Raw genomic sequence first — 18106 nt, forward strand, 5'->3', positions numbered from 1 at the left:
GGAGAACTCAGCTTTGTTCTTTTCGTCGTGGTTTTATTTTCCGAAAACTGTTGATTTCAATTTTGCCTCAGAACTTTCCCTACAATACGGCAAAGTTTCTGGCAATTTGGCTGACAAAAAAAACCTTTTCCGAAAATATTCAAGTCCCTAATATGATGTCATCCAGCCAAAAATCGATATACTTAAATCAGCTACAGATTTTCTGGTAGATCATTCTGGAACAGCAAATCTGCATTTATTTCTGGCGCCGTTAGCAATAAGTTCTCTATTTTCTGCCATATAGTGATGCGTCTTTTTAGTTTCGGTTTCTTTTAACAGTCACGGCAACCTTTTATAGTCCTTTAACAAAGAACATATTAAATCTATTCTTTTATGTACTACAGCCTTCGCCATGTCCTCACTATCTACGTTGGATCGCGATCTCTGCGGCATCCTCGCGGAGATGCGTTCGGATAAAATCACTCAACGGCAGAAGGCTTTCGAGAAACTCGAACTGATTTTGGTGAACCGCGAGGAGGACATTCTACGCTACATGGCGGAGCAGAAGTTCGACACCAGCTGGCACGACATGCTGGAGGCCGCTCACCATGGAGCGCAGAAGCAGAACCGGAAGATGGTTGAACCCGGGGCGACGTCTGGTGGCGAAAGCAAGAGTTACATCTACATCAAGGTCATCCAGAAGGTGATCGATTTGGCCATGAATCGCACCCGACCGGAGATTACATTCTCCGAGCTGATTAAGCGCTCGATCGACGTCTTGGGCGATTCATCCATGTTGCAGTATTTTGGCGTGTGCTATTTACAAGTTTTGCACAAGCACGTGCTGAGCTCCAAGTGGGACTTGACCGTGATAACCTATGACGAGTGGATCAGCATTTTGGACCGTTGTTTCGATCTTTACGATGATGGACGAGTGGCGAAGCAGAACGTGGTCGGCTGTCTGTCGTTAGCAATTCGGAAGAGTTTGGAAAACTGCTCAGTTCAGTGTTATTTTGTCAAGTTTTTGGATCGCTTGGCAAGGATAATCAATGGATCGGAGAGGGGTAAAATGCAAAATGAATTACTGAGGATCGGATATTCATGTGCACTAAGCGTAAGTTTTAAATAACATATTTAACAAAACATTCGTGGTCTGTTTGACAGAATGCCTTTTGACATAACGCCGTTGAGCATAAAGGGATTTTTTATTACCTCACAAGTTTGAGTCCCAGATTTTCATGAAACTCATTCTACAACCAGAGGTCATATAAAAAAAATCTGGGTCGTTAATTGTCCAGAAAAAAAAATCCGTGAAAATCGTTTGATTTTGACAGACATTACTAACATAACCTAACTAATTTAGAGAAATCAAAATTCAATAACTCATAAGAATATGAGACCCTTCAATCTAATTTGTAAGATAATAAAAAAAAACAGAAGTTTATTGTAACGTCATTCGGTTATAGGTAATAGTCGTTTGGCATAAATGTCATTTGGTAAATAACTACCCTTTTCAGAGAAACGAGTCATTCGGTGAACTGAATTTTGCAAAAATGGAGTATTTAGGAAACTTCAATTCAAGTAAAACTAACACAATCAAAAACAACAAATGCTACTTCACTGATTTTTATGCCAAACGCCAAATGACCATTATGCCAAACGGCACTATCGCAAATAGCATCTTATGCCAAACAGAGTAAATCCGTTTGCAAACAAACGATACGAACAGCCATGTAATATTCCTCTTCGACTTCCAGCTGGCGGTGGATTATCGTTACGAAGTTTGCAACTTCACCGAGCAGGTATCGCAACGAGTGGTAAAAGCATACGAAGCCAGAATGGACGAAGAGCTGAAATCGGTCCTGTTCCGAATGATGCACCTAACGGTGATCGTGCACAGTCCGGAAAAGAGTTTCTCCGAATGGAGATCGAACCAGAACCTGTCGCATGCAGCGAACAAAGCCGACTATTTCAAGTCCCTGCGGAATTTCTACTTTATCGTTGGAAGTGAACTGAAGGCACACACTTCGGCTTCCTACAGTTCCAGTGGGAGGGAAGTGCCGTTTCTGGAAGGATTCATAGGGCTGGCTGCCAGATTGTGCTACGTGGTAAGATTTGCGTCACATTAAGATATGTAGTGAAAAAATTTGCACTGTGCAAAGAATGCATTCAGTGTTTACTCTCACTTTTATTTTATAACTTCATGTTGTTTTTTTGTTTTCATTATTAAGATTTTCAGCCCTAGGCTGGTTCATCTCCGAGACTACCTCATATGTTTCAAGTATTTCTGTTTGTGTTTTATTTATTTTTTATTCAATGTTGTTGTGCTGGTTTGTGTTTTTCTGTTTCCTTTTTTTATTTTTGCATTGTTTTTTCCTATGATTGCAGATGTTTTGGAATGACGAAGTCTGGAATCAGACTGAAGCCGATGATGAGGTTAGTGTGAAGAAAATCAAACGCTCGAACAAACTGCAAGGCTTGATGGATCTGGTTGATGAAAACTCATCACAACCGAATTGGCGATGGTTGATCATTATGGCCGAGATTATCAAACGATGCCCAGATGTGCTCGGTGAGGTTGACTATCAACCATTGTTGAACTTGCTCAGTGTAGTTCAGGTTAGTAATTGTATCTGCTTCGTATGAACTAGATTTGATTTCCGATTATGTATAATTTAGCCGAAACTTAGTCAACATTCCCAATTGGACGCGTTACGGGTGTGCTGTGGTGCTTTGCTGCGTTTCGAGAAGAGTGACGCTTTCAGCAAGTCGACAATAATCAACTCTGAATTCTGTATGGAGCTGTGGCACAAGATAATTGAAAGCTCGTTCAGGTAATTTTTTGAATTATTTCACATTCGATAGTGTGATACAATACACTGATGTCTTTTTTTTACACGGTGGAAGCGTACCGTGTAAAAAACGTGTTTATTCGTGGAACCGTGTAAAAACCGTATTAACTTGAGAAACTGTGTAAAAAAATACCGTGCTAATTCGCGTAAAAAAAACTGAGGGAAATCTGAAAATATTTAAAATGTCCTCACCTTATGATATCCGAGGATTGTTTTAGAGAGTTTAAGCGGAAAGGGAGGAGGGTGTAGTAAGGGTTGATTCTAGGGGTTAGTGGGAAGGGGACAAGGGATGGGTTATGGGCATACTGGTACATACTGGTTCCAACGAAGATTTGAGAGGATATTTTGGGTTGTGTTATCCAGTCGGTAACGGACGAAGCGAAGGGTTAAGGAGACAGTCAACACTCACTCCGCAGGTCCATGGAGCATGGTGGTGTAGAGAAAGATGTTTCAGGACACCCAAGAACTTCCGCGAGTAAAGGCTTTAATATCTACGAGCGTAATGGATTGATTTTTGTTGCCTTACTGATACGGTGCAACATCCTACAAGTCCATGGAGCGTTGTTCTGCAAAAAACTAATTTCCAAAGATGTTCTAGGTCATTCAAAACTTTCGTGAGTCCAGGCCTGAATATCTACACGCGAAATCAATTCATTGTTCTTACATTACTGATGCAGTGTAACGTCCTACAACAGGTCCATGGAGCATAGTTCTGTAAAGAAATAATTTTCAAACATGTTGGGCCTCCAAGAACTCCCGCGAGTAAAGGCCTGGAGATTTGCATGCATAGCCAATGGGTTTTTGCTACATAACAGATGCGTTGTTACATCCTACGGATCTATGGAGCTTTGGTGGGCGCTCAAGGACTTTTTGTCACCCGGATCTCAAGGTCGTTTAGGTGGACTTTTAGGTAGCTTTTAGTTAAAATACACATTGATAAAAACAAAAAAAAAACTTAAAACAAACTGTGGTTCAGAGGGCCAAACAAATTTATAAAGAAAGCAAATCTTGAAAGATTTGGATTTTTTTTAATAAAATAGAGGGTGGTAACAATGATGGAACGAGCTCACCGATACGTTGCGGCCGTTGTATCAGCTGTCAGGTGATGTGGATGTTGCGGTTTCTTGGGATCATTTTTCTTCACATGCTTCTATTTTCTCTTCTTTTTCGGACATTTTTTAAATCCTCTTCACGCTTCTTATGCTTCATCTTACTTATTTTTACTATTCCCACCGTTGACGAGGGAACTGTCGGTAAGGCCATGTAGTGTAGGCTATTGTTTCATAACTGGGGAGTGGTACGCACGCACCTCTACAATTGCTTCTTTCAAGACCGAGTTCACAAATCCGTCTGGACTTGGAGCCTTACCTACACTAAAGGTTTTACAATCCTCCAAGGCCCTCAGCAGTGCTCCTCCCCTCATCGCGCTTGCCTTAGCCCCAGCCCTATCTCTGAAGACTGTTCCCTGGGAGCCATCACAACTCGTGCCTTAGCCATCATGACCCTGTAGGTATAACCTCACAGGATCGTACTGCCACGCTGATACAGACGTGGTCTGACTAGGCATGGCGGCATCGCACGCACGCGAGAGCATTGCTAGTTTCGCGTGAGATTTCTTCCACCTACGAGAGCTTGTTCTGGTCGCCCCTCCCTCCACCCGCTACCTGTTGTTGTTGTAGTTGATACAGTAGCGATTTGGAATCATCCGGTACCTAACTATAATTTCCGGCGGGTACGCTTTGGTACAGTAGTTACTGGGCTCCGTCACAGTAGTTCAGGTTCAGCTGCGTTACTTGCACTGTGGTGTACCAGCTGCTCATCGGTTTTGACGATAAGAGCGACGCCCTTGTCCCAGTAGCTTCTTCTTCCTCTACCTCTACCCAGGGATGGGAACAGTCACTTGCAGAGAGTTACACTCACTTGATGTTTTCTCAGCTCAGAAGCATGCAATGAAGAAATGGTGTATGAACGACTTTTGCCTTGTGGTTTTGTCTAAAAGTTTGCCGAATAGAGTAGGTGTCGCACACGCATATCAAAGTCGTGACAGAGCTGTGAAAGCGACTCTCCACGAGGTGAATGTAATTTACATTCACCTCGTGGAGAGTTGCCTTCGCAGCTCCTTCACGACTTCGATATGCGTGTGCGACCCCTACTCTATTCGGCAAACTTTTAGACAAAACCGCAAGGCAAAAGTCGTCCATACATCATTTCTTGATTGCACGCTTCTGAGCTGAGAAAACATCGAGTGTAACTCTCTGCAAGTGAGTGTTCCCATCCTTGCCTCTACCTGATCTTTTTGCTTGCTTCTACTTGTGCCAATCGATTAGGGCCCAAGAAGCGTCCTCCCGGTCCTCCCTCTGGCACGCCATAACTTGTGGTGACTGAGAACTCATATACTGTCGCTACCTACTGATCTCTGCAATCCGGGACAGGCCGGTCTTCTCAGGCCTACTCTTCTAAGCCTTCTAGGGTGCCTAAGGGCTTTGTTATTCTTTTGTTTCTGGGTAAACTCTCTTTTTGCCTTGCCCTCGACGCTTGCCTTATGCGCTTCAGCGACTGCTTCGAGTTTGTAGTCGTATCTAGCACCTTTGTCGGGCTACCAGCGCATACGAAGGCCTTCGATTAAGTAGACTTTATTAGTTCCTTCTACTTCGCTGGCCCTAATTCTACTCCGTTGCCATAAGCTTGCCGCGCCTTTAGCAACGATATCCTAAGCCTCAGCATGCCCTGAGAACGCGATTTAGACGCGAAGTGCGATGATCACCATGATCTAGCTGTTGTGCAGCTACTTCGAAGGGAGCCCTTCGCTGTTCTTGTTGACAACAGTCCTCATCAACCACCTTCCATCCATTGCATCACCCGGCGTGCCAGCCCACACTTGCATTACGCATACTACTTCTTCCAGTGTCCTGACGTCAACTCACTAACCTAGAGAACTGGTATTTCCTTTCAGGGAGGTAAGGGGTCTGGACTATTTCCAGGAGGTGCACTGCAAATTCCCTTGGAGTTGTGTTGGCATTTCTTTCAAATTCAACCCTAGAACGCTAGTGCTAGTCTTCGTTAGGGATGATGTTTTTGAATGGGCTCTCAGGAGATAGTATTTTGTTTGAGCTTCCCTTGGATTTGTTCTCTAGAGTAAATCAAGTTGTTAATTCTAATCCCCAGATGTTGCACATCCAATAACAAATCGGCTGCCGATCACCATTTGCTACTGCAGTTGTTGATTTCCAATCGCAAGTATCCTTCGATCGCTTTTTTGAGTGGAGTTCTCCAAGCCTTCTACACGTACTCAATCGAACGCACCAACATCAATGTCGGCACCATCAGAACTATTATAAATGCCGTCCCGCTGGAGGCCATTGGCAACGTGCAAGAAGTGGTCGAAAAGCTATTGAACTATCTGTTTCCGAAAACTCGGGAAACGATCGCCAAGGGTATTCTGCACAATAAAGAAATGTTGGATATGAAACTGCTGGCGAAAATATCCGTACTCTGCTCCGTTACGAAGCATCACAAATCTAATGACAATGCCGAACCTGATTGTTTTGGAGAAAGCCTTCCAAGTTCCGAGGGAAAATACATAGAAGACGATGAAACCATTCGTAAAGTCGAGGAAGATATCTTACTGAAAAGCGTTGAGAAACTACTAGTGTTCAGAGCTACACAGCCAAACATTCCGGAAACGACGGATACCGATGTATTCTACAACATCCATGAGCACAACTTTGAGATGCTTTGTGCTTCACTTAACTTTGAGAAACACACTCTTCCCGCCGAGAATGATGCCCTCGGCAAAGGGTTGAACAACATAATTGGCGACGTGGAATTGTACCTGGCCATTCTGAACGACCTTCTGTTGCACAACGCCCTTGGTAAGGATTCCTTTGAAAAGTGTATGATCACAAAAAAGATCGCGTTCAAGGTACAGGAACTGGAACTGGGATTTGAACGACTGAGATCGCTGACGCCCGTGGAGTTGAGCGAAATGTCTTCCAGATTGCTAACGATCTTCCAAGGCCCGTACGATGAACGGATCAACGGAATGCTGAAAGCGAGCAACTTCACAAGTATGTTTAAATGGATGTTCAGAAACATTCGTACAGCTCCAGAAAGAAATTCAAGGACTATTGAGGCGCTAAAGACAGCTGATCTGAATCGCGAACAATCTAATCAACACAATCTACTGTTGATCTTGGCGCATTACATGAACTACAATGGAGTGAATACTGACGAAGTGAAGGCCTTTTTGGATGAAATCGATTTCAATGTGGCCAGCAGTTTGGATCTGTTCCACATTTTTGGAGTGTGCAAGGTGTTGCTAAAGCAACGCTCAACGTTTTTCTGTGCCGAGTGGATCCTCGCATACATCAAGGACATCTGTCGAACCCATCATACCAACAACGCCATGACCGAAGCAATCGTCGACCTGTTTTCGGATATAGTTGTGTTCGTTAGCCCGCACGATTCGCTCTTCAACGACACCAACACCGTGCTGTTGTCCTTCATCCGGAAGGCTAATAAGCGAAACTACTCCGTCGGGCTGCAGCGGAGAATCTACGATCAGGTGAAATATCTAATTAAAGCCTACCCGGACTACTATGAATCGCACGAGCCGATCTATGCGCGGATGATCAGTTTGATCGAGGCTCCGCACTTCGCTATCAAGATAAGTGCGGTGGAGAACATGCTTTACTTGTTTGATGATGCGTGGGCTTTCACAACCGATACGATTACAGCGGATTTCTACCGGTTCCAGCTGAAGCTGTACAAATCCTTGGCATATGGACTGGATGTAAGTATTATGAAATCCTGTAACGTATTTTTGTTTTCACAATATTGCCATTTGCATCAAAACTCCATGTTAAGTTCTGCTATGTAAATAGCAATATGGTTACAGTAACATTGACCAATAGACTGAAAATCTTACATTACAATAATCACATTTTCAGGACCTTTTGAGCAAAGACGAGAAAGAGAATTTGATATCAGCCTACTTGCAACTGATTTGTGGAACTATTAGCAAGAGCTACTGCCTTCGGAAGCGGGCCACGTTAAACTTGGTCGAACATGCTTGTCTTTGTAAACTGACGCAGCGTAATGATTGCTATATAATGATCTTCAGATTGAATTTAGACCGTACCTTTTCCTATTTATAGACAAAATTCATACTATTGCCAAGCTACTCAAAACTGTGATGAGCTTCGATACTGCCGGCTTGATTCAAGAATACATGGAAGATATTTTGGACATGTGGATCTCCAAAGGTTACAAACTTGCGTCGTAAGTTTTATCATTCAAATACTTCCCTTTAGCCATCGCTTGAAACTGTTTGGTTTGTATTTATTTTTCACGCATTAGATTTCCTTGGTATTTCACCAACTGTGGTTCGTTGGACGAGTTCATAAAAAAGTATCAGTTTGATATTGCCTTTGCCATACTATCCAATAAACCATCAGATTTGGCTCAGTATTGCGAAATCATCAAACGGACGCAAAGTGATGTTATGAAGGTGAGTAAAAGTTCTTCTCTATCTGAATATGAACAGGAAATATTATAACAACTAAAGACGGAATTGATGTGCTGCAACTGACGAGCGTGTGTGTGTGGCTAGTTTTGGGAGATTGCTTGCCGGAAGTCTATTGTTCGACCCGAAAAGTAAAAATTTAATCTGAGCGCGTCCGCTGCGGGACTGCGTTGTTTGTTGCGGAAAGTAAATAATGAATGAAGAGTGATTTGTGAAAGTGTTCATGCTATGCAATGCTAGGATGTTGACAGAGAAATCTCACATATTTTATAAAATTCAGCAGTTGATCTCCTTGTTATCAAATTACGTTCATCCTTTTATTCCAGTCCATATCTACGAGATGCTTCGCTTTCCTCGTTCCAAAGCTGGCCAATTGCGACAAGATGTCCGAAGCGTACCAACAAATAACAGCTCGAATGCAGCCGATCCTTCAAGGCCACGTGGACTTGAGGCAATTGAATTTTCAGAATCAGTCCGCATTAAATGTAGTCCAATGGGTTGTCGAACAGCTACAAGACGAAGCTCTGATGGCAGATCTTTTCGGGCGTGAGGTTCTGGTAGCCGAGGACAAGTGTGTCCTGGATTTCGAAAACTTTGAGAGATGCTTGGATTATCTTAGATCTCTGGTTAGCGCGACCTCTAAACAACCCTTGTTCACAATTTTGTGCACCAAGCATCCGGCAGTTGTTGAACAACTGCTGATGCATTTTAAATCTAAAATGTTCCAATCGGACGTTACGGAGCAGAAGATGATCCTGTTCTTTCAATATTCAATGGTGATCGACCATTTGGTTGATTATTTCTGTCAGCATCGCTCAACGGATTTGAAAGAATTCCTGGCACGAGATATCTGCTATTTCCTTAGCAATACGATGGTGTGTTCAAAATCGCTGCAACTACCGGTGGTAAACTGCCTTTTGAAGTTCTTGCAACAAATAGTTCCGACATGCGCCGAATATGTACGCCCGCACCTGAACATCCTAGCAGCTTCGTTGATCGCTGTGCATGATCAGCATCCTTGCGGACGAATTGTGGCTAAGCTACTGAAGGTTTTGGAGTTGATCGTACTGGAACACCAGGCATTGTTTGGAGATGCAATCAAAAAGTTGAACTATTTTCCTGAACACGAAGACTTCAAGGATCTCCGGGAAGCTTTGGAGAAGATGAAGGAATCTCAGTTTCAGTTAAGTCTAGCTGAGGATATCGATCGCATAGTCGAGCTTCCGCAACGCAAGTACGGCGAATTGATAACACTGTACAATTTTTTGGCGACCAAAAAATCCGAAATGCGCGACATCTGCGCAGAGCTTGAATCGTCAAACGGATTTTCGGAGAGTTGCGCTAAGAATTCCATACTTCGATTGATCAATACCTTGTTGAGTGAGATTCAGAACAGTTGCAACGAGAAGCACACTATTGTCGCTTTGCGGTGTCTTGGCGAAATAGGCCCGATCGATTTGTCGACCATGCTTCTTAAATCGGACGTCCAGACGGAAATCTACACAAATCTTAAAGATGCCGAAGCTGCGGTTCATCAGTTCGTACGGGTGGTCCTTCTTCAGCTAAACGATTTACTCGTAACGAAGGATACAAGAGTTGTTCAGAAAGCGACTCAAGTCTGCTATCACTTGCTGGCAAATCGCGACTATCGTAAAATGGCTGCTAGCCTTCGAACACTGTATCCGTACACGACCCTTGCTGAGAACAACAGTCCAATTTTCGTGCGACCTTCGGATAACGCTACGCTTGGGTCACTATGTGGAGTAATCGATTCGGCATCTGGCTATGCTTCGTTTGTACTGGCTTTGTCGGCTGCATTACTGGATTCGCTGCAAGATACTGTGATCAAAGCTTTAACGGATGTTGAGGTAAGTTGAATTGTATTATTTATGTTGCTAGAAGCAGTGTTTTCAACCTTACAAAATTAAAGCATTCTTCCATTCTAGGATCGAAGCTTTAACGAATGTTATTGTTCCGAATGTTATTGTTATAATTCCGATATTTTGTTACCAGATCATGACTTTATTGTAAGTGTTTGTATGTTTTTCTTTTAGACAAACTTTGCAGCTAAGATGATTCCTATGTTGGTGCAAATTATGCTGAGCTTTAAAGATGTTGGCCTCAACTACGATATTGGAAATTTTGTAAGATTAACCTAACTGGGTTTCTAAAAAAAATATAATTTTATCCTTTCAACAATAATTTTTCAGGTGAACAATTTCTTTCTCAAGTTTGCCGATAATTCGACACCAGTTGGTTCCATGACCAAAAGCTCGGAAGCGATCCATCTAATGTTGGCCATCGTTGAGTGCATTCGAATGAATAATCAAAAGTATGCTCTTGAACTTTTCGTATGAAACAGACTAATATTTGCTTTAACTTGCAGTCACCCTAAGCATAGCATCCAACTAAACTGGTTGCAGATAGCAGCGGCCAGTCTCCACTGTCAAGCCTATTTCAAAGCGATTCTTTACGGTGAGCTGTGGTGCATGGGTCAGCGGGACGAAGGTGCGGATAGTGACGCTATCAATCGAAATCCGCAATTGATGAGCATCATGAAAGCGGCCCACTTGTCCGTGGGGATCGAAGATGCGGCCAAAGCGTTTCTGGATCCGTTACACTCCCGGAGCGAGTACTATCAACTAGAGCGGAGGTACAATCAAAGCTTGCTGTACTATGATGTGGCTTGCTCGAGCAAGAGCAGCGCCTTCGAAAGGTCGTCGTATGTGCAAGCGTTGAAGTCGTCGTGCTTCTATGGATTGGCGAACACCGTAGCAGGCGGTGACTCGATGGACTATGAATGTGCATGGCGATTGGCTGATTGGAATGTCGCTCTCGATGATGGAACGAACCACAGCAAGCCGAAAGTCGAGTGGCAGCACATGTTCGATCAGCAGCATTACAAAGCACTCAAATGCTTGGAGCTGAAAGATGAGTTGGCCACGGAAAGTGCTGTACTCGAGGCGAGGAAAGCAGTTGCGGAAATGTTGAAAGGTGGCAGCATGGAGTCAACACAGAATATTTATCCGTATCTGAGCAAACTGCGACAGTTACAACAAATCGAAGACTTTATGAATGTTCAATTTTATCGCGTCATAGATGGGGAGGCCGAACTCCTTAATAAATGGGATCAGCAAGACCGATTGCCCTATGGTGATTTTTCGTTCATGGAAGCAATCCTAGCGCAGCGGATTGTTGTCCTGAAAACGGCACGTGTTCGCGCCATGCGTAAATGGGTTCCAGATGCACTTAATCAGGCTTTGTTCAGCTTGATCCACGAGGCGCGCATCAGTGGACATTTCCAAGTGGCCGCTGCAAATATTTGTGCCATGTCGCAGCAGGTCTTGCCCGAGACTGTGAAGGCTTTGCTGATGCTGGAAGATGCCCAACTGAACTGGGCCAATGGTGATAAGTTCCTATCGAAGAGGTTGGTCAACGAGATTGTTGCCGGTGGCAAATGCAAAGATCTTATGGTGAATGCCGCAGCCTATCGGATTTATGGGACCTTTTTGGCGGAAACCTACGCCGAGGATGTCCACAACTTGTACAAGAAGTTTTTCAAACATTCCCAAACTCTGGTGGAGGAAGGATTGCGGCATGCTAGTCAGCATGATAAAGGCACTGCTATCGATTACCAGCGCAAGTGCCTCGACAGTGACAGAAATTTTGTTATTTTGCACACGGTAGCAAAGTACGCCGATCGAGAGTTTGTAAGGGTACGTCGTTTAATAGTGAGTAATTCTCGCTGAAACCGGCCCACTATTTACACCTTGTCTTCAAAAATGTTTGAGGTGACGATTTTCTGAAAGTCCTCGCTAAAAAGTAAGGAAAATGCATTTGGTTACTCAAATTGATGGACCCCCGTTGGTTAGAGCCACAACAGTTTTTGCAGACCCCTCGATTTTGGTCCGCTCATTTAAACCATTATAACTCGAAAGTTTCTCCAAAAACCACCTCAAAACGAATTGTTGTTGGAAAGAGGAAAGATAGAGCTACTATTTACAATTATAAAAAGTTTTCTCGGCCATATTGATTTTTGCCGCCATCTTGGATTATTATACCAAAAATTTTTTTTTCACCATGATGGCAACCACCGATTTTCAAAATTTTTGCATCAATGGAAAGCTAAGACATTTATACATAACATATCAAAAAAATAGAGATTCCTTTTTTTTCTTTCAAAAGTTATCTGCCGTTTTGTAAGCCATGCCACTTTTGCGCACTGAGCCCGGTGCCGGCCGTTTACATAAATGCAGCTTTATTTCGCAGTGTTTACGAACACAAATTTAAAATATGAATCCACTAATGGAAAGTTGAAGGTTTAAGTTTTTCAAAACACTAAAAAAGATATAAACGGAATGCGCGCATCATTGAGAAACAGTCAAAAACGGAAACGAACCTCCGATTTGCCCAAATTTTGCGGCAGGTGCCCTTGTGTATAGTATGTGTGCCATCAGTAATCTCATGCTCCCATTTTCATCCTATTCGAAAACAAGCGATTACAGCACCGATTGACTCCGTTCTTTTTGTTTTCATGAGTGCTCACTTCTAAAAAAAAATGCAAAGATAAGAAACAAAACAAACAGTGCTTCAATCCTTTGTTTTTTGTGGGATGAAAATTGGAGCCACATGCTCAATAAGGGAACCAATACCCTATATGCAGGCGTAAACTCGGATGCTGTTGCGTGTCGTTGTCGGTGCGCATGGAAATGTCTGGAGAAAACGTGGCTTAGTTTACAAAACTGCAGATAACTTTTGATAGGAAAAAAGACATTTCTAATGTTTTGATATGTTATGTATAAATGTCTCAGCTTTCCATTGATGCAAAAATTTTGAAAATCGGTGGTTGCCATCATGGTGAAAAAAAGTGTTTTGGTATAATAATCCAAGATGGCGGCCAAAATTAATATGGCCGACCCAACATTTTGTTTTTGTAAATGGTTGCTCTATTTTTCCCCTTTTCAACAACAATTCGTTTTGAGGTGGTTTTTGGAGAAACTTTCAAGTTCCAACGGTTTTAATGACCAAAATCGAGGGGTCTGCAAAATTGTTGTGGCTCTAATTAACGGGGGGGTCCATCAATTTGAGTAACCAAATGTATTTTCCTTAGTTTTTTAGTGAGGACTTTCAGAAAATCGGCACCTTAAACATTTTTGAAGACAAAGTGTAAATAGTGAGCCGGTCTCAGCGAGAGTTACCCAGTTTAATTTTTAGGAAACATGGCTTAGAAATTGTAGTGTTTATCCTTGCATTAGGTTGTTATTTAACTATAGTTTAACTATATTTAAGCTATAGCTTACTTTCATTCCAGCTGAAGAAACATTTCACATCGGCCGAGTTCAAGTCGAAGAAAATGAACTTGGAACACATGAAAGCGGAGCTGCTCATGATGGAAGCCGAACAGGCGAAGCTCAAGGAATCCGAAAAAGAAAAATTGTCAAACATTCGCCGGGCAAAAATTTCGACGAAGCAGAATGCTGCACGCGACGAAGAGTCCATCAACACCATGATGTCCAACATGGAAGACTACCTGAAGCTGGCACTGTTCTACTACTCCGCGTACACCCGCAAGACGAGTATCGAAAGCGACCTAGCCGTGTTTCGAATTGTCGCTCTCTGGTTGGGCAATCACAGCGAAAAGATCGCCGATACGGTGAAAGAGTCCTTGAAGGTGATTCCAACTTACAAATTTGTCCCGGTTTTACCGCAACTTGCCCCACGATTGGACAACCATAAGGATGGCGTTGGACGAATGGTTTGGGAAACGCTGGAACGGTGTGCCATTGATCATCCTCATCACACGTTGCCGCACATTCTGGCTCAGGTGCATGCTTTTGCGGATGTCGAGCGTAAAGAGTGAGTGGTTTACCGTAGTAACTCTTAGATTTTAGATCGTTTTTTAATGGAATTGTTTCTTTCGATTACAGTGTTCCGAAAGATGACGCACGACTTCTCGGGGCTCAATCGTTATACCACAAACTGTTGAAGAATAAGCAAATCTCCGGAATTGTCGATCAAACGACCGACATGAGTTTGGCATTGATCGAAATGGCTAATAAAACGCTGGGCAGTGCAAAGGGTTTCAGCGAGTACAGGATGACAGCGAAGGACGCTCTCAGAAGGTGCCAAGAGCTTGACAAGGTGCACTGTCCAACGGTGGAACTCAAAGTTCGCGAGAGTGGTGATTACAGCGACATTATTGGTAATCATTTGAATTTAGAAATTTCGAATTTGACAATAGACATCCATCTTTCTCATCCATTATTTGCAGGTGTCCACAGATGGGACGATCAGATCCACGGTGTCGGTGGAATCAACGCTCCAAAGAAACTTGTTTGCCATTGTTCCGATGGGCAGAACCGGATCCAGCTGCTGAAGGGTCGAGACGACATGCGGCAGGACGCAGTCATGCAGCAAGTGTTCGGCATCCTAAATGTCCTACTGCGGAACGATAAAGAGGCTGGCAAGCAGAAATTGGCTGTCCGTACGTACAAAGTGGTTCCTCTGTCCAGACAAAGTGGAATCCTGGAATGGTGCTCAGATACTATTCCCATTGGCTCGTGGCTCATTCCTGCCCATTCCCGATATCGCCCAAAAGATATGAGCGCAGTGGATGCCAGGAAGGCATTTGCCGAACTGGCCAAGTCCTCGCTCCGGACGAAGCAGGAAAAGTTCCTGAAAATTTGCCAACAGCTCAGTCCAGTTTTCCAGCATTTCTTCCTCGAGAGATTCCTAACCTCCGGAATGTGGTTCGAGCGTAGACTTGCCTACATCAAAAGTGTCGCCGTTTCGTCGATTATTGGCTACATTTTGGGCATCGGTGATAGGCACGTGCAGAACGTCTTGGTGGACGAGAAAACCGCCGAAGTGATCCACATCGACTTTGGAATTGCGTTTGAGCTGGGAAAGAATTTACCCACTCCAGAGACGATTCCGTTCCGGCTGACCAGGGACATCGTGGCCGGCATGGGCGTCAGTGGCATCGAGGGCGTCTTCAAAAAGTAAGTCATGTGATCATTATATATATTTTTTTTGGATTCAATAATGTGATTCTCCCTCACAGATCGTGCGAGAAAACGTTGGAAATTCTGCGTAACAATCATGCACCAATCATGACAATCCTGGAAGTGCTTCTCTACGATCCACTGTACACGTGGAATGTGCTGGCCAACAAGAAAGCGGCCCGAAAGCAGATTTCCGAGCTGTACGGCGCAGAAGGTGGTCAAGAAGCACGCAGTGAAGCGGTGAACATCAGTGCCGAGCGAGCTTTGCTCCGAGTAAGTGACAAACTGAACGGTAAGGAAGATGAGAAGTTTACTTCGGTGGAAGGGCAAGTAGAACGGTTGATCTTTACCGCTTCGAGCAATCTCAACCTGTGCCAACTTTTCCACGGCTGGCAACCGTACCTGTGAGATGTATGAAGAGTTGGGAAATATTTTATGTTTAGTTCTAAGTTCATTTTCACTAAACTTTGATGTTTTCTGTTTGAAATTATTCTTTGTGGTCTTTTTTTTTTTTATCCATATCGTTTATTTCTAGGCTCACTCGCCGGTTTCAGCTTTGCAGAGCCAACATTCTTTATATTTATTTTGGATTATAAATAGTAAATGTTATTCCCTTTCGATTTTTATTTTTCGACAAAACATTCTTTCCGGTCGACGAAGTGCCGACTGATGCATTATCGTGGTCCGTATTGTGGGACCCCTGTTCAGAACAGACTGTTTTGATTTCGTTCCCGTTTTGCAAGTCCTTTTGTTTGGTGGATCGCCGACGCTTCTTTGTCACAACATGAAAATCGGATGATGTGCTTGATCCATTCGACCCATTGTCTTCAACGTCGGTCCATTCTTCGTTGTTCTGTTGATTTTGGTCTTCAGCTGTAGGTTGCTTTGTGACGGTTGACGACTCCTCAATGTTGTTGATAGGAGGAAAATCAGTTAAGTTGAACAGCTCGCCGGATGGCTCAGTTGATTCGCGCTGGTTTGAAGCTCGAGTTGAAGTACTGGAACCCGCACACTTTTCATTTGGGTGGGCCGGTTGACCGCATTGATGACATAATCTGGGCTGATTCAAATACGAAACCATTGTCCTTTCGTCATCGATGGTGATGAACGATGGGACGTCACGCAACAATCGCATCCTTAGCACTCGCACGCCGTTTGGAATACCGGAGAAATAATGCTTCCATGTATCATTCCGTATGGAAATCACCTCCCCATACTTCAGCATATGGTTGCTGATAATGGCATTATCCATTGACCGAGGGAGATCGTGTATTCGAACGGTCACGAAGTCACAATCCACATACACGGGGATGCGGAATTCTTTTCCCGCACAAAGCACTGTACGTTTACAATTGTTCTCCAATTGATAACGCGAGGCAATTTCGTAAGTTTTCATCTCGATCAGCACACAGTTGCGGTGGTGGTGCAACTGTATGCTTTCAACATCCGAGTACTTGAGATGTATTTCATCCTCTAAAAAATTCTGAACTTTTCTCAAATCCGGGCGAACCGGTAGAACGCTGAAATCCACTACGATGGTATTTTTTCTTGCACCACACATGATTGCCGATGTAAGCGAAGCGAGAGCACGTCCGACGTACGCGATGATTGGCTATAAACTGTCTTTGTGGTCTTTATCATTTACTGAACTTAAAAGAAACTTACCTCACTTTTTGAATGTTTGGTTCTTGCATAACCAAGTTATATCAAGTCACCCGGGAAGAAATACATGATCGCAGACAGAAAAAACCCTAATTAATCCACCTAGCGGTGATGGCGCCTTTCTCGTGCCTTCGAAACCCCGTTTCAATAAAACTCAAGCGAAATGTTTATGTATATCGCACTTTCATACAATTAACAGAAATCCATTTCATGATACCAGAAATCATATCGTTTATCTGGCTTTTAATGTTTGAGCCTCAAACTCTTAAGAAAAAGACGCTATCTTGAATTTGAAGCCGCCATTTAGGATTAAAGATTGCCATCTTGGATGTTCTGGTCGCCATTTTTGGAACCCAGACATCATCCCCATGCCAAATATACTAATAATGCATTGTAAAAGGCCCTAAAACTCCATTAAACAGCCGCGATATTATATTTGGAGCCGCCATCTTAAATTTTATATCGCCATTTTGGATATCCTGATCGCTATTTTGGACTATGGAAGACTTCCCCATACCAAATATTGCATAGTTTTAGAGCCGAAAACTTCATAAACCCTCTAATACCCAACCCCGCCTTTAGACGGGGTATAGTTTGAGCATTTTTGCAATTTTTGTTTCGTGGAAAATCAAAATTTTTATATTTTTGGCTGATATTTAGGACTGTTTTGAATATCTCAAAATGGTTTTTGGTGTATTTTAAAGCGTATTTATATTTTTTTAAATCATTGAAAAATTGATGTGTTAGTCACCTTTCAGAAGTCAATGTTTATTTTGTATTGAATCGCTACAATTAACATATTTTAAATTTTCCCAAATCATTCTACCCTAGTTTAACAGTTTAAGGGCCGATTTCTTCACCTCGGCTTAACCGGTAAGCCAGGCTTACCCATATAGTTAAACCTGGGTTGACGCTTAAGCCAGGGTGAAGAAATCGCCCCTAAGGGAATCGAATACACTCTTAAATTATTTTCCTTAAAATTACACGGAAAATAAAATTTTGTATGAAAAATATTTAAAATAAAAATATTTTAACAATAATCATAAAATCTCAAAATGTTTTCATCTCAAAAAATCCGTACCCCA

At 42.9% G+C, this 18106-nt stretch overlaps 1 protein-coding gene across 1 annotated transcript in view; it reads left to right on the forward strand.

The window, feature by feature from the left end:
* LOC109400978 (serine/threonine-protein kinase ATM) overlaps positions 1 to 15849 on the forward strand; it is a 37837-nt gene extending 21988 nt beyond the window's left edge. Inside the window, exons 3-18 of the mRNA XM_062851362.1 lie at positions 384 to 1093; positions 1737 to 2087; positions 2368 to 2598; positions 2659 to 2813; positions 5997 to 7623; positions 7781 to 7925; positions 7988 to 8111; positions 8190 to 8340; positions 8682 to 10223; positions 10410 to 10499; positions 10566 to 10687; positions 10742 to 12071; positions 13667 to 14211; positions 14283 to 14557; positions 14627 to 15356; positions 15419 to 15849. Of these exons, the coding sequence (XP_062707346.1) occupies positions 392 to 1093; positions 1737 to 2087; positions 2368 to 2598; positions 2659 to 2813; positions 5997 to 7623; positions 7781 to 7925; positions 7988 to 8111; positions 8190 to 8340; positions 8682 to 10223; positions 10410 to 10499; positions 10566 to 10687; positions 10742 to 12071; positions 13667 to 14211; positions 14283 to 14557; positions 14627 to 15356; positions 15419 to 15767 (8469 nt within the window). The 5' untranslated portion in view covers positions 384 to 391 and the 3' untranslated portion in view covers positions 15768 to 15849. The remainder of the gene's footprint in view (positions 1 to 383; positions 1094 to 1736; positions 2088 to 2367; positions 2599 to 2658; positions 2814 to 5996; positions 7624 to 7780; positions 7926 to 7987; positions 8112 to 8189; positions 8341 to 8681; positions 10224 to 10409; positions 10500 to 10565; positions 10688 to 10741; positions 12072 to 13666; positions 14212 to 14282; positions 14558 to 14626; positions 15357 to 15418) is intronic.
* Positions 15850 to 18106: the final 2257 nt, after the last annotated feature.

Source organism: Aedes albopictus, chromosome 2 (genome assembly GCF_035046485.1).
Source record: "Aedes albopictus strain Foshan chromosome 2, AalbF5, whole genome shotgun sequence".
NCBI classification, from domain to species: Eukaryota; Metazoa; Arthropoda; class Insecta; order Diptera; family Culicidae; genus Aedes; species Aedes albopictus.